At 37.7% G+C, this 27,096-nt stretch overlaps 1 protein-coding gene across 4 annotated transcripts in view; it reads left to right on the top strand.

The window, feature by feature from the left end:
• The window catches only part of SMAP1 (small ArfGAP 1), a 160,411-nt gene that overhangs the window by 88,751 nt on the left and 44,564 nt on the right, over positions 1 to 27,096 (top strand). For 2 of the 4 annotated variants that reach the window (XM_058661533.1, XM_058661512.1), the window contains exons 5-6: positions 4,650 to 4,730; positions 9,922 to 10,002. The exons of 1 other annotated variant lie outside the window; for it this stretch is intronic. In XM_058661533.1, coding sequence (XP_058517516.1) covers positions 4,650 to 4,730; positions 9,922 to 10,002 — 162 coding nt within the window. The remainder of the gene's footprint in view (positions 1 to 4,649; positions 4,731 to 9,921; positions 10,003 to 27,096) is intronic. One more of the 4 variants, XM_058661520.1, reaches the window with a different exon arrangement.

Here is a 27,096-nt window from a genome sequence, read left to right as displayed (position 1 = left end):
CCTGCTGCATCCTGGGCTATTTTTGATTTTGTCTTTTATTTAAGAGACTGAGCGTCTAAGATGGCAGAGGGAGCTCCCATTCACTGTTTTACTCCCCAAATACATGGAATGCTTGATCTGGGCCCAGGATGAAGCTAGTAGGGAGAACTCAGTCAAGATCTGCCATGTGGGCGGCAGAAGCTCACTTGAGCTATCATCTTCCCAGGTCTGCCATTAACAGGAAGCTGGAGCCAAGGGTGAGAGGTAGGTATTGAATCAAGGCATTCTAATAATACAAGATGTGAGCATTTTAACCACTAGGCTAAATGCCTGCCTCCAGGTTATTAATTTGTGAATTAGGCCTCACCAAAATGCATCTTAAAGAGCATGGGATTGGGTGGAACTTCCAACATTCCTAGGGATTTATTGCAGAAGCCCAAACACCTGGGCCTTGCTCTGCTGCTTTTTCAGGCCATAAGCAAGGAGCTGGATGGGAAATGGAATATCCAGGATATGAACTGATGCCCCATATGGGACTTAAAAGCAGAGGATTAGACAATTGAGCAATTGAGCTGCATTCCTAGGCCCCCATCCCCAATCAGTATGAACCACAACAAGAAGCACAGTCATGAAGGGAGCTCCCAAGTAGCTGAGACTAAACTCACTTTATTTGCTCTTTTTCCTCACTAGTTTGTCTCTCCTCTTACCTCTTTTCTTTTTTTGTGTGTTGAATTAGCTTTGATGTGGAAGAGCTTAGTTACTGTTTGGTTTTGTTTGTCTCTATTTTTCATTACAATTTGTTTTTCTATAGAACAGGGATGATCCCAGGGTATACATTACATAATATTGTAAAATGCAAATAAGATACAACATGCTGTATTGTTAGTCAAGTACCTAGCACACAACTGAAGAGGGAAGGTAGTAGTGATAACAAATCACTGTAAGCGAGTAGGTGATTAATAAAGAAAGCTTAATTGTATGATTTTAGAATGCTGGTAAAGCTTGGACTGATTGCTGGTTCATTAATCCCTCTTCATTTCAGTCCTTCAGCTTCTATCTGTGTACTCTCTAGTGACTTTTGCTACAGATCATAAATGTGTTACCCTGCAAGGGGCCTTGAGCTGGCTTTATTAGAAGACTTAAGTTATTTTGAAAGTTTTCCAGAATTCTTGCTTCTTCTTGACTTAGCCAAAAATTTAATGTGTTAAGATTATGTGTTTCTCCTTACTTGGTGGTTGTGTTTATCTTATCAAAATCTTAATTCTCCTAATGATGAGTTTAAGTGACGATGTCTTTGGTCTTATTAATTTCATCTGTTTTCAGATATTTTGTACTATCTTTTTATAGAATTTATTCCTCTTCTTCGTCTTTTTTTTTTTCTATTTGGAAAGTCAGAGACAGATACTCCATGCACTGGTTCACTCCTGAAATAAACTCAACACCTGGAGCTGAGCTGATGTGAAGCTAGGAGCCAGGAGCCAGGAGCTTCTTCCAGGTCTCCCACATGGGTGTAGGGTTCCAAGCACTTGAGCCATCCTCTACTGCTTTTCCAGGCTACAGGAAGAAAGCAGGATTGGAGGTGGAGTGCCCATTTGGGACGCTGGTGCCAGCAGGAGGAGAGGATTATTAGCCTGTTATGCCACCATAATATGCGCCATAATTTTTTTATCTGAAGACATACCATGAAACATAAATTATGATGAAAATATTTTAATTCAATTTTCCCACAATTTTTTTTTAAAGTATTGTGGCTAAATAGTGAAGGATAGCCAGGGCAAGGAACTCTAGGAAAATAAAGTAGATAGCAGTTGTGGCCTGGTTAGTGAATTTGGACTCTGTCTTTATACAATACATGTGTGTAAACTATTTAAGGCTTCTTTTTTTTTTTTAAGATTTATTTTATTTTTATTGGAAAGTCAGATACACAGAAAGGAGGTATGCCGATCCGAAGCCAGGATCCAGGAACTTCTTTCAGGTCTCCCACGTGGGTGCAGAGTCCCAAGAGTTTTGGCTGTCCTCAACTGCTTTCCCAGGCCACAAGCAGGGAGCTGGATGGTGGAGCTGCCGGGATTAGAACCGGTACCTACATGGGATCCCGGCACGTTCAAGGCGAGGACTTTAGCCGCTAGGCCACGCCGCTGGGCCCTATTTAAGGCCTCTAAGCAGGAATATGTGGTAATAAGATTTGTATTTGAAAATGACTTTATATTGAGAAGGGATTTGGAAAAGAGTAAGACTGGGAAGAGACTAGTCATAGGAACTAAACTAGGATGAGTATTGGTGCTTTCTTTTAAAAGAAGACTTGGTAGGCCTTGGTGTTTGTTTGTTTTTTTTTTTTTTGCCTACACCTTGTTCTTATTTTCCTTTTCTTATATCTCTGTATTTTATTGAGCCTTACTTTCAATTGTCAGTATATTAATTTTTCTTCATTTTGCTCACCATGCATCTTACCCACTCAGTGACTTTTTAAAAATGAATTTTTAAAAGTAAATTTGGAATGTAACATACAATAAAAGGCAAGCATTTTACAGAACACATCAGTGAATTTCAGCAAGTACATTTCCCTGTGTAACCACTGTCACTGCAACCAAGATGTAAAGCCTTTGTGGCACTCCAAAAGGGTCCCTTCCTAATCACCTTCCACTTCTGCCCAGGAAACCACTCATTTCCTTTTTATCCTTGTTGTGTTTTGTTTTTAGAGTCCCATATAAATGGTGTCATGTACTGTGTGTGCACTCTTTTGTGTCTGTTTTCCTTTATAATGCGTTGAAAATGTTGTCTCCATTTTTGTGTGTACCTGTTTTTATGTTTTTTGCAATTTTTATTTTTCATGCTATAGTTCCATTGGCTCAGGGACTTCCCCCTTGATCCGCTCCATGTACCCTCTCCCACCACTTTCCCCCTATATTATTACAATAGTATAGTCCTTCGGCAACAGTCACAGGGCCAGCATTATTCTGTGTGCATCATCACATTGTAGGTATAAACAGTGGTACAGAGTCTAGCATCCTATTGTCAAGACATGTTTGTATTTTTGTTTGCAAGTAGTATTTTATTATGTAGGCATACCATAGTTTGTCATCTATTCATTTGTTGATCTGTTGACTTTTTAGTTGTCTTTCAAGCTGAACAAATTACTGTTTCCTTTCTCAGCTGGAACATATTAAAGTTCTTGTATATTTTATACTAAAATGTAAATTAAACTACTGGTATTGAATAAAATTTTATGGTCCTTTTGTATTTTGAAAGTGCTCATATTTTCTTTCCAAAAGACGAACAAGCACTTTATAATGAATTATATTACCTGTTTAGCAATACTTGACATACTTAATGCTTTTATTTCACATTTATATTTTATGTTCTGCCTTTACAGAGTTGGCACATTAATATCCTGATTAGATTGTCATCTGCTGAAGTGATTTTGTAGCTTTTTAATTCTTTACTTTCTACATAAATTAGCAGTTAAAAATTTCTAGCAAACAAATATGCTGTAGTGTAAATCAACTAAGTCAGGGTTTAAGATAAAGTATTAACCACCTTTTAATGAAGATGGACCGTTCTTTGTATCGTATGTATTTTCTTCTGTGTGTAATTTTCAGTAGTAGTCGTTATATGGCTAGTTTGCACAATCATAACAGTGCCAGCAGTTTACAGTGAAAAAAAATTCCCAAAGCTTTATAGTCTTGGGTTATGGTTCAGAAATTACTTCTGCAGCTAATTTATTGAGCAAACTGAGGGAGTACTTGTCATCGTCTCTGTTATTTTGACAATTCATAATGACCAATCTTTAACAGTGCCATCCCTAAAAATTCCTCTTGGGCAGGGTTGATAGGATAGAGCAATATAGAGATGTCAGTTTAATGGCATTAAAGATCTATACATTTTGCAAATGTATTTCAGTTGTATTTTTACAGTAAAGAGAGCAGGCATATAATGTTTCCATTCAAGTGATCAACTGCGCATGTAGAAATTGAGTAGAAGATAGGAGAAAAAATTTCAGGTGAAACCCATTTTTAATAATTGCCTCTGCCGCATGTAAAAGTGCTGTATACATAACTGTCTCATGAGGCTTTGGAGTAGCCAGCAAATACTGCACTGAAAAAATTGTGTTTGCATGCTGATCTTGGAGGCAGAGGTATAAAAACTGCTTTATAGTAAGGCTGTTGGCGTCTCAGCTGTTCTGTTAATATTAATCTGTTCTTTTTTTCCTCATTTTTTTTCTATTTTAAAGAATTAGAAATTGTAATTAACTTACTGTTTGAGCTCTATTTTTATTTTTTAGTCTTATCAAATTTTATGTAACAGTGAAAACTGTTCTGCTATTTGGGACAAGGTGTCTTCATGCTTCAGAGCATTCCTGTTTCAATGGTAACATTACTCAGAAATGAACTGTCTGGGAAGTTGTGTTGTTTTTCAGATACTTTTCTAAATAAATTTGGAAATGTTATATTCTGGTGAAACCCATGTTTAATAACAATATTTAATGCTAAATCTTTTTAGAAATTTCAAACAAATTTTAGGGAAACAGTGCCTTCTTGATACCCTGTTAGCATATTCCTAAGAGCTCTGTATCTCAGAAGTACGCAGGTTTCTGTTTCCTTCCTGTGCCTGTTAATTCTGATTCTGTTCTTTTTGCTCTTTTCTTCTTACCTTTCACCTGCCTTCCACAGAGTTCTTCCTCTGATGCTCCTCTTCAGCCTCTGGTGTCCTCTCCTTCCATGCAAGCTGCTGTTGAGAAAAACAAACTAGAGGTATGGCAGTGTTTTAGTCAGCTGCGTTATATAGCTTTCACTGGTAAATGAACTTTGACAGTGTGCTGTACTTTCAGAGTGTTGAATAATTGCTGCTTATTTTTAAAAATGATTTTTCTCATTTTGTTTAAAAAGCAGAGAAACATGTCTTCAGTTGGTTGGTTCATTCCCCCACTGCCCACAATAGCCAGGGTAGGTTTAGCTTGAAGACAGGAGGCTGAAACTCAGTCCAGGCTATCTGTTGAGCCATCACCTACAATGCGTGCTATGACTGAGCTGCCTGCTAAGGTTTGCAGTCATACGAAGCTGGTTTGGAAGTGGAGGAGCCAGTATTTGAACAGGCACTCTGATATAGGATGTGGGCATAGCTGTGACTTAACTGCTCAGTCAAATGCCTATCCTGTTGTTTATTAAATACAACAATTTCTAGAATTTTTCTTATACCACATACATATTTGGAAGTCTTTAATTTCAGAGCAACTGACTTATTGGTGCCATAGATATATCTCTACAATTAAGAAGCATTTAATTTTTGTTACTTCATTGACTGCCTTATATGAACTTTTTGAACTATTAGAAAGGTCTCGGGCCAGCATGTTGGCTCAATTGCCTCATCTTGCTCCTCCCAGTGCTGGGATCCCTATGGACTCTGGTTTGTGTCTGGGCTGCTCCACTTCTCATCCAGCTCCCTGCTTATGTCCTGGAAAAGCAGCGTGGGATGTCCCAAAGCCTTGAAACTTTGCACCAATTTGGAAACCTGGAAGAAGCGAAGCTCCTGGCTTCTGGTTTTGGATTGGCTGAACTCAGCTCTAACCATTGCGACTATTTGGGGAGTGAACCAGCAGATGGAAGATCTTTGTCTCTGTCTCTTCCTCTCTCTAAATCTGTCTTTCCAATAATAATTTAAAAATAAAGGTCTTGATTAAAATATCTTCTGTGATTCAGTTGTTATAAGCACCAGCAGAATATTGACATTTTTTTTCTTTTTGGAACACTACTAAGCAACATACTAGATTAAGTGTATGTACTGGGGGGATCATAAATTTACATTCTTCAACAAAAATTGTTAAATACATTCTGAGTAGTGGTGGTTAGGCTGCAAAAGTGATACTTAACAGAATGCATTTTTAACATTATCCTTACAAGTGTTTGGTAGTTTTAATTCCTTTAGCTATCTTTTCTTTTGCTAGGTTAATTTCGAGGCATTCTTTGTCATTTTTCCTGTGCTTACTCCTTGATGATTGGTATAATTGCATGTTAGGGTTACATAGATAAGATACAGCCCCTACCCTCAGGGAGCTTCCATTCAAATGAATGAAAATAAATGCAGTAACACACATACTATGATTGAGGTATAATTACTGTCCTGCAGTTAATAATGGAGGCATCCTTCTGATTCAACTTAAACTCTGAATAAGTATACGAGTTAAGATTTAGGTAGCTTTCTATGCGAGCCAGTTCATGAAGAAAAATGGATAAAGTGCAGTGTTTTGGAGTTGGAAGTTGATTGGCAAGGAGAGAAGTAGAAGGGGGAGAGAAATTGGAACTCAGTAAAGGAGTTTGTTCTTCATTCTGAAGGTCCAGGTACTTTAATGATACAGATGGAGGGACGGACTAATAGGATAAGATTTTTAGGTTGTAACTCTGTTTAACTGGTGTATGTACTTAATTTTGTGATGATGAGTGAGTCTGTTCACTCTAGTACAGGAATAAACTGATGGGACATGTGCTAACCTTGGAATAGTAAATGAAAATGAATGTGTGATTTTGAGAGCTGAAGAAGGTTGAATCCATAGGAGTTAGCTGTTCATGAATTGTGGAGGTGGTTTGAAAAGCTTGTGATTGAGTATCTATATTGAAAATAGCATGGTTTACTTTGATAAGGATAAGAAGGATGTGAGGAAGGAAAATCAAGAGAGAAAATTCAAATGTAGGTATGTTTGTGAGTATGAGGAACTGTGGAACATGCAAGTATTCAAATGGATGGTTGGATATACATACAGGTGTGTATCTCAGAAGAAGGGTTTAGGCTGCAGAGAGAAAAGAATAGAGGAGGAGTAACACTGTACAAAGCAAGTCTGGGAGGTTATGGGGACAGTTTTGGAGTACAGAGTGCAGGGTTGGAGATAGACAGGCCTGGGTGATTCAGCTGTGGTGGCTGAAGTTAGCTGGCAAGCTTAGGAAAGGAGCTCTCTAAAGAGCGTGGGGATTGCCATGAGAAAATCAGAGGAGGCCTAAGATCAAGTGTAACTTTCTGAAAAATTTCACTGGAGATGTTTCTTACTTGGGGATGAAAATAGTGATGCCGTGTTGCTTCTGCTTCCAAGTTTCTGAAAAGAGTGTTCTAATTCTGTGGTCTTCAAAGTTTAGGGAATAGCCTAGAAAACCCGTTTGGGATATCTGTTCAAGCATTTTTCCCTTATACTTTTTAAAATGCCTATTTTTGTGTATGTTTCATGTGCATATTACACTGTTATACTTTATAAGCTAATCTACACATGATATGTTTTTAACATAGGAATATCTAATCAATTTTTGGAAACTGTCTTTAATTAAATCACATATTTTTATTATAATGAACGCAATATGTACTTTTCACATAGCACTTGAAGGTTTATAACAGTTTTCAGAAAAATTTTATTTTTAATATTGTTTACGTAGTTGAGAGGGATGCACGCCCAGTGAGTCTCCAGTTAGGGTGGGGGATGGTCAAGGTATGGACAAAGGTGAGTGAAACAAATACTCAACTTTTTTTCCTCCTATGTCTGCAGGGAGAGAAGGGGAGACTATATCAGCACCTGGGGCTGAGGGACGGTCATTTGATGATACCTTAGAGACCTCAGTGTGTTCCGGGGATATTACTTGAGTGGTTTTAATAGTTGAGACATCATTGCCTCATTCTTTAGTTTCCATTTTATCATTTATTTGTACAGCAACCAAGTTTCAGGAACTATTATAATACCAAATGCTGTTACAGATTTGTTCACAAAATAGTTCAGGATACCTCAAGGTCTCACAGTGTTCTTTGATTGTTTAGCAGCTTTTGATTCTATAAATGGGAATCACTGTGGGTCAGGTGGTTTGTTCTAAATTGAAAGCCATATTATTGTTGCTTCAAAGACTGCTCATACTATGACTACTACCAAAGCCAGTAGATGACAGCAGATATTTATTTCTAATAGGTAAGGAAGCTAAGAATTCCAAAATCAAGATTTAGCAGATTCAGTGTCTTGTACTTCCTGCTTTGTAGGATGGTACCTTTTTGCTGTGACCTCGAATTTTTTTTATGGGTCTCCTTTTACAAGAGCACTAGTAGCACCCATTTGAACTCCACCCTTATTAAGTAATCACCCTCTTATGACTCCCATTCCCTAATAACTTCATATTATGCATTAGGTTTATGAATATCAGGGTGAGTGCAAGTGTTCAGACTATAACAATACCTAACAATTCTGAGAAATTATGGAAAAAAATCAATTGATGTTGAGCAAAATAAGCTAAAGTTACGGTAGTGTTTTAGCTGGTTGCATGATGTACTCAGTGTAAGTGAATTTCCTTCTGCAGTGTGCCAGGATTTGGAAGTGCACTTTGAGTACACACACACATATTTAGTTATTTGATTTTATTTATTTTTTTTTATTTTTGAGAGGCAAAGGGATTTTCCATCTGCTCATCCATTTTCCAACATCTAGGACTGGGTCAGACTAAAGCTCAGGAGCCAGGAACTCCATGCACAACTGCCACTTGAGTGGCAGAAAACAAGTACTTGAACCATCATCTGCCGCCTGTGAGGCTGTGTTTTGTTTGGTAGGAAGCTTGGTTAGAAGAGCACAGCTAGCACTCGAACCCATGTACTCAGACCCCAAGCAGCAATGTAATGTGCTGCACCACAGTACCTATTGCTGTTACTATTTTTAATCTTTACAGTTTTTTTTTGAAATGCAGAAAGAAAATGCAGAAATAAAGACAGAGACAGACCTCCAGCCGAACAGTTGACCTTCCCTTCATTGATTCACTCCCTAAGTGAACTCAATGGCCAAGACTGGGTTAGGTCGAAGCCAGGAGCCTCACCCCAGTGTCCAGAATGGGTGGTCCATGTATTTAACCTTGTCTTCCAAGTAGAGCGGCTAGGACATAAAGTGGTGCCCCATGAGATGTCAGTGTCTTATGTGGCAAGTTAATTCACTATGCCACAACACTAGCCCCTAGTTGGTATCTTAACTGTTAGGCTAAATGTTTGTCTCAGTCCTTAAGTTTTTAAATCCTATCAGAATGCCACTATAGTGTATCTCAACAGCATTATACTAGTCAGTTAACTGAGGTCCACAAGTACTATCTTTACTATTTTTAAAGATAATTACATATTTACCTGTTTTCCTCAAATGCAAAACAGTAATAATGGACAAAATTGGCAATATATTAAAAAATAAATTGATCTTATAATTTTTTTAAGATTTATTTATTTTTATTGGAAAGACAGTTATACAGAGGAGGAGAGACAGAGAGGAAAATCTTCCATCCGAATGTCCACTCCCCAAGCGGCTGCAACGGCTGAAACTGAGCCAATCCGAAGCCAGGAGCCAGGAGCTCTTCCAGGTCTCCCAGGTGGGTGCAGGGTCCTTTGGGCCGTCCTCCACTGCTTTCCCAGGCCACAAGCAGGGAGCTGGATGGGAAGTGGGGCACTGGGATTAGAACTGGCACCCATATGGGTCCCAGCATGTTCAAGGTGAGGACTTTAAGCACTACGCTATCGTGCTGGGCCCTGATTTTATAATTTTCTTCTCATTTACCTGTTACAGTTTGTCTTTATATGTGTGCTAAGGAAATTTGTTCCATTGTTACTTCTTCTCGTTACTTAAAATTCAACGTTCAAAGACTATTAGGAAGTGTAACTTTATGTAAGAATCTTAGGACAGTGGAGGACTCATTTGTTTGAAACAAAGAAAAATAAATCCTAAAGTGTCAAAGAAGTTATGAATTGTCTCACTGAAGTTTTTAAGATACTCTTTATATGTTACCAATATGTTATTGCAATGGGAATATGAATATGCTGTGTTTACTTTTATATTTCAGCAGCGTCCATGTATTATTATTGAATAATTCCACCTTTCTAAAATGACCCAAATGATAAAATGAGTTAAATTGCTTTATTTTAAAAAGTAAACTTATCAAAATTTGGGCTATATTTTAGAAAGAAAAGGAAAAAAAAAAGGAAGAGAAAAAGAAAGAAAAGGAGCCAGAAAAGCCTGCAAAGCCACTTACCACTGAAAAGGTAATTTTTTCAAAAAAAATACCAATGTGCTCAAATATATGAATGAATTAGTAGATTTATCATTCATTTAAGAAGTGATTATTAAGTGATTACTTTGTGGAAAGCATTTCCTTCTGACTTGTTCTATATGCCTTGGAATCGATTATATATGTGTAAGTATGACTCAATCAAGTGTTCTTGTGAATAGCTTTCATGCAGATACTTCAGTGGAAATGTAGAGAATGAAGATACCATTCTTGAAAGGGTCTTTAGAGAAGATGCTAGCATTTGGCAGCTTGTAGCATAGTTAAGTTGGAAGGTTGGAGGAGTATATCAGTTTGAAACAACAACGTGAAGACAGGAATGCAAACTGGAACAAGATAGATAGGGGTATGCCTAGGATAAAGAGGTTTAAGAAGGTTACATGTCAGTGATAGAAATTGAAAGAATAAAAAGGTTATAATGGTAGGTTAAACTCAAATTATTGACGTTTTATTGGTTTGGGGGAAGAAAGGCTTCCAAAGCTTCCCTTGGAAGTACTTCAGAGGTGTGTGTGTATGTGGATAAAATTATATTTATTATTTTCCATGATGCAGTTTAATAGGTATAGGGATTCCTTGCATGTCCTCCCTGATTTTCCCCTCTCAGCATTTTCCTTTGTTATTATAGTGGTATAGTTCTTCAGTAAAAATTAAAGTTTATTATTATTCTGTTTAGGTACATTATGGAACTGTAGGTATAGATCATAATAGAAAATCTGGTATCACATTGTCAAGGAATATTTCACAGGGAGTCCTGCTTTTAGTTTGGGAATAGTGATGCTTACTGTGACATATATTCACTTCCCAGTGTACCAATTTTCAGTACGTAGTTCATCTATGAGAATGTATGTATGTACTTGTTCTCCTAAATACCTATTTTATATTTTGCATAAATGTTGTCTTATATCAGAGCAAACGTATTGTATTTCTCTTTAGAGGGGATTGTCTTGTTTCATTGAGCATAATGGTCTATAGATGGGGCTCTTTTGTTGCAAATGGTAGAATTTCATGGAGTATTCCATGGAATAGTTGTGCCATAGCTTTTTTATTCCGTTTTTGATGGGCTTCTGGTTGTTTCTGTGTCTTTAAGATTGTGGGTTGTGCTGATATAAATACAGGGTTGCATGTCAGTTTCTAATATGCAGATTTCAATTTATTTGGATATATTCCCAGGAGTGAGATAGCTGGGTCATACGGCAGATCAATTTTCAGTTGAGTTAGCACTCCCCATACTAACTTCCTTATCAGCTGCACCAGCCCACACTCCCACCAATGGTGGAGTAGAGTACTTTTTTCTCCATGACCATGTCATCAGGTGTTAGTAGCAAACCTTCTACAAAATATTGGAAAGGCAGGTACAGAGAGGAGGAGAGACAGAAAAAAAAAATACCATTCATTCACTGGTTGATTCTCCAAATTGCCAAAGCAAGCCTGTCTTAGAGGAGTTAGGTAGAATCTCAATGTAATTTTCATTTTTATTTTGCTGATAGCTAGTTAGCCTGAGCATTTTTTTCATAAGTCTATTGCCATTTGAATTTGTTCTTTTGAAAATGCTTGCTCATTTCCCTCACCCATTTCTTCACAGGATTATTTGTTTTTGCTGTGCTTGAGTTTCTGAAGCTCTCTGTGAATCCTGAGCTTTAGTCTGTTGTGTAGTGTGTGAAGATCTTCCCCATTCTGTTGGTTGCTTCTTCACTTTGTTGATCATTTCTTTGCTATACAGAAGCTTCTTAGTTTCATGTAGTCCCATTTGTGTATTTTGGTTTTGACTGCCTCTGCTTTGTGTGGCTTTTCGAAGAAGTCTATCAAGTCCAGGGCCTGGCACAATGGCTCAACTAGCTAATCCTCCCCTTTCAAGCGCTGGGATCCCAGATGGGCACTAATTCATGTCCTAGCTGCTTCATTTCTTATTCAGCTTCCTGTTTGTGGTCTGGGAAAGCAGTTGAGGATGACCTTGGGATCCTGCACCCTATGAAAGACCCAGAGGAAGCTCCTGGCTCCTGGCTTTGGATTGGCTTCCTTCGGCAATTTGGAAAGTCAACCAGTGGATGAATGGTCTTTTTTTCTGTCCCTCCTCCTCTCTGTAAACCTGCTTTCCCAATATTTTATAGAAGGTTTGCTGTGTTTCCCTCTTAACAGTTTGATTGTTTCTGGGTGCAGATTTAGTCCTTGTTCATTTAGAGCTGGTTTTTGTATGAGGTGACAGATATGGTCTTGATTCTTCTGCAGACTGCTATCCAGTTGTCCCAACAGCATTTGTTGAAGAGACTACCCTTTTCCTTTAGATTATTTTCAGTCCTCTTGTTGAAGAATAGTTGGCTGTACATGTGTGGGTTTACTTCTGGGGTCTCTGTTCTGTTCCATTGGTGATCTTCTCAGTTTCTGTACCAGTCCTAGACTGTTTTTATGACCACTGCCCTGTAGAATGTCTTTTGGTCTGGAATTGTGATTCCTCCACCTTATTTTTATTCTTCAAGTTAGCTTTGACTATGTGTGGTCTATTGTGTTTGCAGATGAGCCTTTTGTATCTTTTCTATTTCTGAGAAGAATGTCAGGATTTTGATTGGGATTGCATTGAATCTGTATTATTACTTTTGGTAATATGGACATTTTGATGATGTTGATTTCTACCAATTAAGGAACATGTTAAGTTTCTGCATCTTTTAATGCTTTCTGTTTCTTTTTTTAATGTTTTGTAATTTTCATCATAGAGGTCTTCCACATCTTTGGTTAGGTTTATCTTAAGATATTTAAGGTTCTTCTCTGCTATTTTATAATTGATCTTACAAGTTCTTTCTCAGCCAGGGAGTTGTGTATGCTTGGGACATCTGTTTATGCTCATTGATTTTGTTATGTTCATGATAATTTGACTTCTTCATTTCCAATTTGAATAACTTTGATTTCGTTTTCTTTCTCTAATACTCCAGCAAGGACTTCAGGTGTTATATTGAAGAGCAGCGATGAAAGTGGACATCCTTGTGTAGTTCCAGATCTTAGTAGAAAAGCTTCCAGTCTTTCCCCATTTAGTGTGATGCTGGCATTGGGTTTCTTGTATATTGCTTTGATTGTGTTCTGTGCCTATCTTGTTTAGGATTGTTAGTATGAAGTGGTATTGGATTTTATCAGATGCTTTCTCTGCCTCTATTGAGATGACTATATGGTTTTTATTTTTCAATTTATTGATGTGCAAATTATTGATGTGCAAATATTGAACTCTCTCTGCATGCAATGGATGAGTCCGACCTGGTCCGGGTGAGTGATCTGCCTGATGTGCTGTTGGATCCTGTTGGCTAGTAATGTGTTGAGGCTTTTTGTGTCTGTGTTCATCAGGGATATCAGTCTGTAGTTCTCTTTCTCTGTTTTGTCTCTCCCTGGCTTTGGTATTAAGGTGATGTTGGTTTCATAGAAAGTTTGGAAGCACTCACCCTTTCTGTTACTTACTCTCACTTACTTATTTACACAGAGTGTGGTGAGGTAGGACTAATGAATGGAGAGAGGGAAAGATATCCACTTTGTGTTATTTTGATTAGCTTACTGAGGATTGGTATTAAATTCTTGAAACATTTGGTAGAATTCAGCAGTGAAGCCAGCTGGTCCTGACCTGTCCTTGTTTACGGGATTTAATTACTGATTCCGTATTGGTCCTTGTTATAGGTCTATTTAGATTTTTAATTACCTCATGATTCAGTTGTGGTAAATTGCATGTGTCCAGAAATCTCCATTTCTTCTAGATATTCTGATTTGTTGGTTGTGATTGTTCCTGATTATTTATGTCTGAGGTCTCTGTTAAATTTTCATTTTTGTCTCTAATCGTATTGGTTCGTATAGTTCTCCTTTTTTTGGTTAGTTGCGCTAGTGGGGAGTCCATTTGGTTGATTTTCTTGAAGAACCAACTTTTTGATTTGCTGATATTATGTATTGTTCTCTGGTTTATTAAAAGCACTCCCTTATTTTGATTATTTCCTCATTTTCTGTTAATCTTGGGATAATTTTGCTGTTGTCTTTCTCTTTGTGACTTATGGTTAGCTCCTTGATCTGATACTTTTCTAGTTCTTGACATAGGCAGTGACAGCAGCGAATTTCCTCTTAGCACTCTTTATTGTATCCCTCAAGTTTTGATATGTCGTATTGATGCCTTCATTCATTTCAAGGAATTTTTAATCCTCACTCATTTCTTCTATAATCCATTCATTCAGCAGAGTCTTATTCAGTTTCCAAGTATTTGCGTGTTTTCTGGGGTATTTTGACTTGCCTAGTCTTCAGTTTCACTCCATGATGATGTGAAAAGGAGTACAGTATAATTTTGATGCTTAACCAGGATCAGTTAGTTTATTTGAAGCCATGACAAATAGTTGGTTATTTGACTGATGAAGATGAATAGTCTTTTTTTTAATTGAGAAAACCAAAGTAAAGCTTACTCTTTTGAATAAGTCTTATGTTTATGAAATTTTTAAGAATACATTTTGCTTCATAAGTGTAAGTGATCTCATTTATTAATATAAGCACATGATATAATTGCTGAGCTGTTGAACTTGATATTTCAATCTAGCCATGTAAATGTAAGTAACCATTTGTAAATCAAATAAATGGTTCTTAGTAATCTGTTAAAGCTAAATGAAGTGGTTCTTTGCCAGATGTTTTATTCTGGATTATACTGTTCAGCAATCTGACAGACATGTGCACAGCCACCAAGCTACACTATTTAGGCTATTTACTAAATTCTTGTGTTGCTCAAATGTTTTTGAGAATAAAATATTAGCAATAATTAATGCTTTTTATAAATAATTATATGTACATAGTCATGGTGAATAAGCTCTGCAAATGTCTTACAGAACCCTTTTCTTTCAAGATCTATTTTACTCATTTGAAAGGCAGCATTATAGAGATGATGGGGGAAGAGATTTTTTCATCCGCTGAACTACTCCTCAAAGAGCTGCAATGGCCAGGGCTGAGACAGGTTTGAGTCAGGAGCAAGGAGTTTTATCCAGGCCTCCCACGTAGATATAGGGCTCAATTCTGGCTGCTTTGGCCATCTGGGGAGTGAAATAGTGGATAGAACTCTGTTTTCCTGTCTCTATCTTCCTGCCTCTCTGATTTTGAAATAAATAAATCTTTAATACAAACCTACCAAAAATGGATCATTATCAAGCTGATCTCCAAGATCCAGCTTCAAGCTGGAAATTCAGTCACGTGAGGAATATAGAACATTCCAAACTCATTTATAAAAATGTTCTGTGAGGGATTGGTGTCACAGTGTTCGTAGTTAAGCCACTGCTTGCAGTGCTGGCATCCCATACTGTTGTCAGTTGAAGTCCTAGCTGCTCCATTTCCATTCTAGCTTCGTCTGGTTCTCCCAGGTGGTTGGCAGGGGACCATATTCCACTGCTTTTCTCAGAACAGAAGTAATGAGCTAGATCAGAAGTACAGCAGCTAGACATGAATCAGCACTCATATATTGCATGACAGGCACCAGCCTTACCTGCTCTGTTACAACACCAGCCCATTTTTGTAGGTTTTTAAAAGAAATTGCTAGGTTTTATGTTGATATTTTTGTGTATCTATGTATGTACATATATAATATGTGTCTAATAAATATGTACATATGTATTAGATATGCATATATAATATACATATATTACATGTGTGTATAATTACATTTTAGTGCTGCCTCTCTTGTTGGAGTTTATTGTGATATAGGTTGCTATTTGCTGCCAACAAGTCTTTCTCACTTTGAAATTGAAAAGATTTTAGTGGTATTCCTGAAGTATAAAAAGAAATCAATCTGTCCTGTCTTGGGGTTCCCTCAGGTGGGGATTGGGACTCAAGGTGTGACCTCCACGCCAAGAAGAAATTTGGGATACAGGGGATGCAAAGGCGAGATGAACCAGTGCACACTTTATTGAAATTTTCTGGGGCAACTTATACCAATTTTCTGCAAAGCAGGCAGGCTGGTAAAAGTTACAAGTTAACGAAACAGTAACATACAAACTGCTTCTAATGATAGATCACAAGGGATTAGGGGAACAATGACCAGGCTGTGAGCCACCATAGGAGCAAACATGAGTTACAGAAATCAACACCAGTGAACAACAGATCTAACCAGAAAAGGAATCTAACAAAACTTTGTACTCAGATATGTTCAGGCCACAATTGCTAAAGGAAGAAGATGATAATGAAGACGTCTCACATCTTCCATGAGCGGTTCGTCAGTGAGGTGGCCTGCCATCTCAGCAGGTCTGCCTTCGGCAACATTCTTAGTCTGCTAAGAATGTTTGAGATTCGGGGTCCTCGGACATTTTGTGGTCTGGCTTTTTTGGGAGGCAAAACTTTCAACAAATTCCTCCTGTATTTCTTAGAATAAAGAGTGGGCAGATGTATCTCAGCAGTGTCTGAGTAGCAGGTTTCATTTTTGAGCGGATAAAGATAAATCCTAAAATGAAAAGAATTAACAAAATAATTAAAACTACTCTGGACATGCTAATGCTGTCAGTTAATGCTTTATATCCATGCTTTAGGGTCTAGCCTTGAAAGTTTATCAGGCAACAATTAAATAAGATTGTCCAGAGACATCTCTTGCTTAAAAGTCTCCTCTGCTTCATTTTCTAATTGAATTATATCTAATGAATTGTTGCCCAATTTACCATCCAAATGGGCCTGAATTTGTTCCCATTCAAACTGTGATCGATTACAATGATAGGGGTAATACAAAACCGAGTGGAATTCCAATCACACAACATCATAATCTGTCACCATAATTGTTGATATTTCAAATCTTACCAATACATGCCCTGACATGTCACCTGGAGTTCTCCATGAATTTCTTGACTAACATGAGTTTGAGCTTGCCATAATTTATGCAACTCTTGATGCCAATTTTCTGCAAATTCCTTAGTTTACATAGCTTCTTTTTTTTCAATGTTTCAGTTTTTTTTTATTAATTACATTGTATTATGTGACACAGTTTCATAGGTACTTGGGTTCTCCCCATCCCTCCCCAAACCCTCCCCCCATGGTGGATTCCTCCACCTTGTTGCATAACCACAGTTCAAGTTCAGTTGAGATTGTTTCATTGCACGTATACACCAAGCATAAAGTCCAGCATCTTATTGTCCAGATAAGTTCAGTGGCTTGTTGGGGAGACCATCTCTGGTCTACAGGTGGAGCCAGCAGAATATCGTCCCGATCAATTAAAAGCCCCAACATAACACCAGCAACAATTTGGAATTATGGAATTAATTGACATAGTATTGAGTAACCAATATGTTAAAAAAAAATGCAAGTTCTTAACAACATCCTGTGACTACTTCATTGACATTTCAATTTTAGTTTATATAGAACCAAGTTCTATACATCTTAAAATCACTATAGATTACTATTCAACTGTCTTGTGTCTATTTTCATTATAATATTTAGCCTTTTATAGTGTTGAAGCATAATTTTGCTGAACCTGGTATTTTTTCGGGTAGTCTAGACTGGCTTATAACTCTAACAAGACATATGTCAACAGTTGAGGTGCAGAACAGTTTTAGGAGGGATGTGCAGAGAAATCCTCAATACCCTAGTGAGGAGTATATGAAAAATAGTACCTGTAAAATGTAATATTATCTCAACCTCAAGCAGCCTATCTCACATGCAATAAGATATTGTGAAGTAACCAACGAACTAACAATCAATGTGAGTCAGACTGCTTATAATCTACATCAAAGAACCGTAAAACCTAATATACTTTTAATACCCTATGTTATTCCATAATGGGACAGGAGAGCGGAGAAATCTTCCATCACCATAGAAGGTGTGAGGAAGATGTGAAATATTAGTTACTCCTCACTAGGGTATTGAGGATTTCTCTGCATAGCTTCTTCTTTTTTTAAAAAAAAAATACATTTTATTTTTGTTAATATTTTATAATACAGTTTCGTATTCCCTTATCCCCTCCCCAGGTCTCTCCACCCCCCCAGTTCCTCTATATCATTACTAACATATAGTTCTTCATACACAGTCATATGTCCATCATTGCAGGCATGGACAATGGCAGAGAGTCCAGAATCCTATTGTCAAGATATAGTAAACAGTTTCATTTTAAGTCCATCTTTGTCTGAAAGTAGAAATGCATGCCACATTACATCCTCACATCAAAAGTTACCCCTGAAACAGTAGCAAGAGTAGGCACAACAATAAATCCGATGATAATAGCTATGAGAATACCTATAAATCTTTCTGAATAGAGAAGTATATGTTGAAAGAAAGAGTGTTAACCCCTGAGAAGTTGACCTTTCTCAAGGGCGAGTATGATTAACAGGTAGCCACACATGTTGTCGTGGAGTAAGCACCATAATAGAATCCTGAGTAACATTAAACATGACACTAGAATTAAGGCAAGTATACAGTCAACAGTGAAAGCAATTTACAAAATCATTTGTAACAGACATAGTGCCCAGCATAATAACCAAAGGAAAATTAACACAAGCCAGAAACATTATAGAGGTTAACTTGAATAAAATTGTAACTAGAAATGGATTTAGAAGTTCCAAAAATGCTCTGTTAGACAAAGTAACTGAAGAGAGTGCAGCAGCCAGCTTCCAGAGATGATGTTGTCTTTGGCCATAGACAGTTTTAGAAATCAGAAGTTGAGGGAATGTGTGACTGAAACCTCCATGAGCCCGGGCAAGTGATCGAATTCCAGTGATGTTATCCGACATTGCAGTGGTGTTTTGAAAATTAGAAATAGTCATTCCATTCTGAGCAATTCTTTAGCAAGATGCCACGAGGTCCCAGTCATGCCAGGTGTGTCCACCTAATTGCATTTTCTTGCAGTTTCATTGCAGTTCTCCCAATGAAATCCGGTATAGTCCGAGTTGCAATAGGAAAAACTTTTACACTTCTGATGAAAAGGGTGTCTGTCAGAAGAGGAATAATCACTTCAATTTCACCGTAAAGAGAGAGCTGACAAGCACATTACAATAGTTCTATGATTAGTAAGTGGTGTTGAAATCCATTTAGCTATTAGTACAACATAAGCAGAACCAGCAATAATATTAATAGGTTTAGAAAAATATTTTGAAGTTTGAATCAGGGCAAATAATTCATTTTGTTGAGCACAATAATAGGAAGTATAAAATACCTTATATTGTTTACTTGTCCAAAAAGCACTTTTACTGTTTTTTGTTCCATCAATAAATACAGTAACAGGTAAGCATATTGGACTTTGGGAAATAATGGAATTGAAAACAGGATTACTTCTTTTAAAGAAATCCAATATTTTTCCTGTAGGAAGATGGTAGTTAAGATCAGTATGAACATCCTTGGAATTTTATGAGAATATTGAGAACAATATATATAATAATGTTATAGAGAACACTGAGCAGTCTGCTTTAACACTCTATATCCAGTGCTCAGAAGACATTTTATCATTTGCAGCTTTTTTTTTAATTCATAAGCTGCAGAGCTTTGATCAGATGTCATTAGGGCTTTTAGCTGCACTCTATATATTTTGCTTCCTGTGGCTTCAGTTCACCCAAATTCCATTCCCTCAGTGCATCATCTGATTTGTTCATCTCCACCCACACTCAGTCCTTCTCTCTTGACTGAATAAAGCATACAGTGAGGAGTATGTGGGTATTTCCATTCTCTTCACCATGATATTCAGTGTGACTGAAGAGTGAGACTGGGAAAAAGGAACCTTAAAAATAATTTAGTCTGATAGTTTTGTTGTTCTAAAGTAAGTTAAATACTGCCTCCATTTTGTATCCCTCTCATTTTGTAGTTATGGCCAGACATTTAACCATAACCTCAGTGTATTGTTCTGGTAAGGTAGCTGTCCATTATGTAAAATACACCTATTATCTGGAGATTGTCTTGAGGCAAATGTTAGGAGTATCTGGTCTATCAATTATGTTCTTTTGAAATCATTTGGTGTGATTCTATGAAGGAAACCACAGGTAGTACTTGAAATTCGGTAGATCTAGAGCAGGTTAATTTTTTTCTATGCAGTTACATCTTGTTTAACAGTCGTAAACTGATAAAATTTTTTTTGGGGGGGGGGAGAATCTTAAGCCACAATTTAAACTTTGCAATATATAGTGATTAAGCATGGTTTTACAGAACTTTGCATTTTAACAATTGAAGAATAGAAAAGTTTTAGGCAGGTGAACCAGGAAATCCCCAACAACCTAGTGAGTGAGGAAAAATTTAACTCTACATCCTACCTAGTAAAGTCCAGGAGAAGCAAATAGGGACCCTGACCAGTAAATACAGACTGAGCGATTATAGGCTAGTTGGCCTTTTCCCTGGCTGTTCCAGACTTTCTGTATCAGTCTGAAAGCCAGATGGGAACTCTGATCAGCAAGGTACAAGCTGAGTGATTATCAACTAGCTGACCTTTATTGGTCTCTATCTGAACTAATTTGGGGGCTCACAATCAACCCTGATGGTTAGTGTAAGACAGGTCTGGGAGCCAAGGCTGGGACTAGATAAGGACCAGAGAAAGCTCCTCTTCTGACTCCAGAAGGAAATTCACAATCCTTTTATCTCTTGAGTGCCACCCGGGGCTCCTGGCTGTAGTTGGTTGTCACCAGACCCTATGAGAGGGTTTGGGGCTGCTACCATCCCATGTGAGAAATCCAATAGGAAATGACTGACCTCAGAGTTCTCATCCTCCAAGAGCATTCATATTCCCTGTGATCTCCTAGGCAGTCGGGATACAGTTCTTGGTGTCCCTACTGACAATCCTCGACAAAAATATCCATTGCTTCTGTGGCAAAAGCACTTGGGAGGCCTCCCGGAGTCTCTGGGACTAGGATACAGACTTCCTCTTATCCTCCTGTTCCACCCTGAGATCTCCTCCTGCTCTGTACACACAACGTCTTTTTAAGGGGATGTCAGGGTTGTTCTTGGATCCCACCACAAGGTTCTATGGTTTTTCTAATGTCTAAGGTCGTTAAGAATTTGTTATCTATAAATAACAAATAGTTATAGTTACCTATAAATTACTTAGTCTTCCTCAGACATGCTAAGAAGGTGGAGAATTTCTCTGCACTCCTGACCTGTAGTGGAACAAGAGGAATATTAAACAAATTTAGTTTTTCTGTTCTTAGAGGCAGTTCCACTGGGGTTTCCCTTTTCTCCAGGGGCAGCATTGTATTCAGGGGAGTTGCTGAACTTCCAAGGTCAGATGAGCCATAGGGCAACTCAGTTTTGAGGATCCATCAGGAAATTCTAGGGACAAGAGCATAACCTTACCCACTGATTATTAGTGTTCCAGAATATCATCCATTCAGTTGTTTTATCAAATACATCATGAGGTCAGAGACAATTGTGCTTGATGTGCCAATCTCTTAAAATCCCCCCTGTCATCTGGTGATGGGAGGAGTCTGGCCTCTTCCTCCTTCATTGTCTCCTTGATGGTGTTGGATCTTTCAGGATGAGGTCGCAAAGTTGTCTTACTGGAGGGGCTTACTCCAGTGGATGAAGTCTAAGGCTTTACATTACGGGCAGGCACCCCAGGCTAATTTTTTAGTTCATAATTTCTTATGGTATGTGAATTATATTTTAAATATTAAAATGACCCTTGGCAAAAAAAAAGATTATCCTCCACTGAGGAAGCCAACTGAATAGGCAAAGGGTAGGATAGGTAAGGGACAGTGCTATTTCGCCCATCTAAAGGTGGGGCTTTGTAAATCCCAGTGTTCTTTGTTTTTTCAAAAGTTCAGTTGTTGTATAGTATGTATTTGTAGGGTGAATGAGAACACATGTATTGAATGTATGAGAATCCAGTCAGGTTATTTTACATCCATCTTTTCAAACAAAAAATTTTATCAACACTTAATAGTTACAAATATGTGATACAGTATAACACTTTAATAAATGTATACAGTTATGTACACATGATATCAAAATAATTAACTTTTCCCTCTTGCCATGACTTTTAAGATTGGATCCTTTGATCCTCTCCTATTATCGAAGAAAATAAATAATAGGTTGTTGTTAATTGTATTCACCTCATTGTACTAACACTAGACGTTTATTTCCTCTGTTTTGCTGTTATGCAACCTCCTACACGTGTCTTCTGGCTTTTTCACATGGGTGCAGGAACCCAAGAACTTGGGCTAGTCTTCGCTGCTCTCCCTGGTTACTAATAGGGAGCTGAATTGGAAGTGGAGCAGCTGGGACACAAACCAGAGCCCACTATGCCACCATGCTGTACCGCTTCTGCCACAGCTTTCTAGTGCTTGTGCCATTTTATATTCTTTTGAGGGAGTTACAGTTGCTTTGTATTGTTCATCATAACTGGGTTTTGTCATTTGAAAAAGACATATATATTCAAAGAAATATACTACTTTTGTTGATACTAAGTAGGCATGTAGAATGTCCTTGAAACTGAAAGTGTCCCTTAAAATGAATAAGTAACTTAATTAGCTTGAGATACTTTTCACTGGCATGTGGAAAGTTCAGTCAGTTTCGTTTGCTGTTTACTGACTGATTAATATAATTCAGAATTTATTAAAATAAGAATTATCTTATAAAAAGCTGTATCAAATTGGTAGTCACCTCCATCTGTCAGTTGAATGCCCTCAAGTCTTAGAGGAAAAGGGAAGTAGGTGACGTTTTAATAGCTTTAGAATACTTGATTAGTTTTAAAGTAACTAATGAGAAAAAGTATGAGGATTGAGGCCAAAAAAAAAAAAAAAACCCAACCCTGTTAGATTCTGTTACAGGCCTTGTACTAAATTGGAAACTTTCTTCCTTCACAGAACTTAAATGTTTTTGTAATCATCTAAAGCATTATTGCAAGTGAAGTAATAAAAAGGGAAAAATCCAATTACTTTAGTGGCAAAGCTTTCATTTCCTATTTAATGAAAGAAAGGCTTTTATTCACTAAGTATGCAAGCACTACAGCCCTTCTTAGTAAATTAGAAATTTCTCTTAATAGAAAGTTTGGAATATACTTCTCATTAAATGTTTTGATAGAGGTAGTTTTAGTAAGGTTAAGTCTTTGCATAGGAGTTTTGTAGCTAACAACGCTATGAAACTCTTATGTAGCAGAAAAGTTAAACCTTGTAACTGCTACTCAAAGACTATACCCCTGTGAAAATATGGGAAAAATAGCAGGAGGGGGAAAACAGGGAAGGTCCAGTGAGGGAGAGGGAGGAGCCCCAATACCTACAATACTGTGCCATGGAAAATAATAGTAAAAATGGGAAACAAAATGTTGTAGCTGAAGTGTAGATTAGTCATTGAAGATAACTAACATAACCTCCAGTTAGTTACCTTGTAATTAACATATGCCATTAATAGACACTATTTCAAACCATTTATATATACTATTTTATATTCTTCCCAACAGCTTCCTGACTCTGATGCTAGGGGTGTTTTCATATATATTGAGAGCATGAGAGATCCAGATTTGATGGTTTAATGCTGTTATCCAGCTATTGAGTAGTGGCTACCTTAAAAATTGAATCCATTCTACCTTCACATTATCTGCTCTTATTCCATATGCTATACTGCTTTTTAGTATATTATGATAATACCCAAAGTGATAGAGGAGAGAAGGGAGAATAGATAAGGGCACTGAATCAACACTTAATGCTCTCACTGTCATGCATTGTGCTAAGGATTTTTATTTGAACCAATTAATTCTCAGTTACCCTAAGAAGCTTTAATATAGTAATCGTATAGTGGACAAATGTAAGATTCAGAGACCAAAATTTGTTCAAGATTACTTATGATTTTATTAGGGCAGATCAATCAAAAAATGAAGCTGTTGAGATTGCTTATCTTTACATGAGTAACTGCCATGGGTTAGTGTGAATAACTGCTAATATTCATTAGGAAGTAGCAAGCTGTTAATATTTTTTAACAAAACATTTTCAGTAAGAGGTGTCCCTGAACTGACTGAAGATATTGTCTGTGCTAAGTTATAGTAGCTTAGTATAGTTAAAAAAATTATGGCTGCTGGAGTCAGAAAATTAAAGCTTTGAAATTAAGCTATTCAAAGACATTGTCATTGTCTGTGATTATTTTTGGATGAGATGCTCATCTGCCTAATCCTGAAATACACACAAATTATTCAAAGTGTAGTGTGTGCTTGATTTGTGACACTGTTAGAGGCTCTTGAGATGTGGTAGTGAAAAAAAGAGACAAAATCCCTTCCTTTGTTGTGTTTACTCTCTACCAGGTTGATTTAGTTGTGATTTGTTTTTGGGAAATTGATGTTTCTATTATTGGTCTGATCCTTTCCCTCTGTCATCCTGGTGTTTGCTGATCTGCCTGATGGAGCTCATTTCCAAAAGCCCCTGTTTTTATTTATGTGCTGCCTGGGCTGTTTGTGTGATCTTCAACTTATTGTTTCCCTGCATGTTCTAAATACAGTGTATTTTTTATGAAATGTCTTCTAAGTAGCACGTCCTGTTGTAGCTTTGGAGTGCAAAGATGTCATTAGAAAAAAAAACTACTTTGTCTTCTAGGAACAGAGGCAGGAGAGAGGAGAAAATCTTTTTGTCTTCCACCTATGGTGTTTGCCCAATCCATTCCTCTACCATCTTCCATAACAGTTAATTGGACTCTTACATAGCAGATGTGTAAGTGCTCACTGTAGACATCTCTACTTCAGTCATCCCCTTTTCTTTCCCATGACTTATTCTTTGAGGGGAAGAAAGCAGAAAGGCATGCTTTAGACCTACGTACACTTTGTTTGCTTTATCTTGTTAATTTTTCTTGAGCTGTCAGTGCTGTTCTCATATCATCTATTTTCATGTTTATATTTGCATACTGTTAATTATATGCAAGAGGTCCTTATTTTAAAAGGTTTCCCCTTTCCTGCTTGGTCTTGTACTTGCTCATACCCACTCGTCACTCAGTAGCCATCTTAATTATCAGGTCAGCTCTGCAAAATCATAGCACTTTAAGTAGCCCCAGTTTACAGTGGCCCCAGAACATTGGAGTGTTGATACTGGTCAGCTTCATTATAGTATTCTGGTACACATTGTTACCTGATAAAAGCTTTACTGTTTCTAATTTGTACACGAAGCTGCATCACAGGTATGGGATTTGGAATTGTCTCTACTTTGGGCATCTGCTTGAGATTTTGGAATTTTTCCTTTTACAAGACAAAGACACTTCAACAATGCAGACAGCTCTCTGAGTCCACTATACTTGAGGGAGTGAATGGTTAGGATCAGAAACCAGAAAGCTTAAAATGAGAATCCAACCACTAAGCCAACAGAGGAATATATAAGCAGTGTAGTATTCAGCATGCTTTTTCCCTCCAGCTTATACTTTTTTAAAAATTATTTCAAGTTTTTTTTTTAAGATTTATTATTTTTGTTGGAAAGTCAGATACACAGAGAGGAAAAGAGACAGATAGGAAGATCTTCCCTCCGATGGGTCACTCTCCAAGCGGCCACAATGGCCGGAGCTGCGCTGATCCAGTGCCAGGAGCCAGAAACCTCTTCCAGGTCTCCCATTCGGGTGCAGGATTACAAGTCTTTGGGTTGTCCTTGACTGCTTTCCCAGGCCAAAAGCAGGGAGCTGGATGGGAAGTGGGGCCACCGGGACTAGAACTAGCACCCATGTGGGATTCTGGCACGTTCAAGGCAAGGATTTTAGCCACTAGGCTACCATGCTGTGCCCCCAGCTTATACTTTTAATAACCTTTTTTAAAAGGAAGGAAAAAATGTAAATATGCTAGGAAAAATTTAGCCCAACTGTGAAAGACAGTTTATGAAAGTACTGTCTGTTTCTATTGTAGCAAAATAGTCATGGAAGGTAAACTGGTAGTAAAGCTTTGCAACATTAGAATGAGATTAATACGATGTTAACAATTTGCAATATTTTTTTCCCTAAAGATGTATTTTTAATTTGAAATGCAGATTCACGGAGGAGAGAGAGAGAGCGAGAAAGAGAGAGAATGACAATCTTTTATCTGCTGGTTCAACCCCAAATGGCCATGGTAGTGAGAGCTCAGACAGTCCAAAGCCAGCAACTTTCTCTGGAACTCCAGAGGGTGTACGGGCCAAGAACGTGGACCATTCTCTGCTGCTTTCCTAGTCATAAGAAGAGAGCTGGATTGGAAGTGGACCAAGTGGGACATGAACCAGTATCCATATAGGATGCTGGTGCTGTAGGTGGAGGACTACCCTCTTTAGCTGCTGCACAACCCCAGATTTATGTCTTCTAATATTTTTCCCTAGAATATCTATATGAGTTTTGCAGTTTTTTGAAAGGTGTATTCCTGCACTGAATATTGTGATTCAGTAATTATAGGCTGTGTGAAAATCTGTGCAAATGGCCCTTAATGAGCAGTAAAGTTCTTGATTGGCTATTTCTGCAGAGTTGGTATTTAATACCCACACTGATTTCACTGGTGGACTTTAAAGCTAGTGAAGATGTAAATAATCTAATTCAATCCATCATGGATCAGGTTTGGGGAACCTTTGGTCCATGGGACATAAAAGGATGAGAAATAACTTGCTCTGTCTCTGCCAAGGCAACCACAGGTGGCCTAAAAATACAATAAAGCTATGGTAGGCTAATTTTAAAGTATTTATTTATGTGTTTGAAAGGCAATTATAAAGATAAAAGGAGAAGCACAAAGAGAAAAATCCTCATTTGCTAGTTCACTGCCTAGATGGTCACAAGAGTCAGGGGAAGACTAGGCTGAAGCCAGGAGCCCAGACTCCATCCATGTCTGCACGTAGGTACAGTGGCCCAAATAGCTGGGCCTTCTACAGTGAGTTGCTTTTTCCTAGGCACACCACCAAGGGGCTGTGTCAGAAATGAGGCAGTTTGGACTGGATGGGATGTGGGCCCCAATCGCAGGATGATGTTTTAAGTTGATAATGTTGCATGGCCCTAAATAATGTTTTAACTCTCCAAGTGATACTTAAAGATACAAGTGATTCTTAGATGAAGAAATGAGAGCCAAGTACGATTATACAGTCAATAAATATGACAGAACTTGAATCCCACAGCTCTTGATTGCAGTTTGAACCAGTCAGAGCTTCTTACTGTCTTTAATCTCTTGGAACCAACACTGCATATGCATGACCATCACTGGATGTAATGTTTATTTTTA

The sequence above is a fragment of the Ochotona princeps genome, chromosome 1 (genome assembly GCF_030435755.1).
Source record: "Ochotona princeps isolate mOchPri1 chromosome 1, mOchPri1.hap1, whole genome shotgun sequence".
Lineage (NCBI taxonomy): Eukaryota > Metazoa > Chordata > Mammalia > Lagomorpha > Ochotonidae > Ochotona > Ochotona princeps.
The sequence above is the reverse complement of the archived record's forward strand: the minus strand, read 5'-3'. Positions and strand labels throughout refer to the sequence as shown.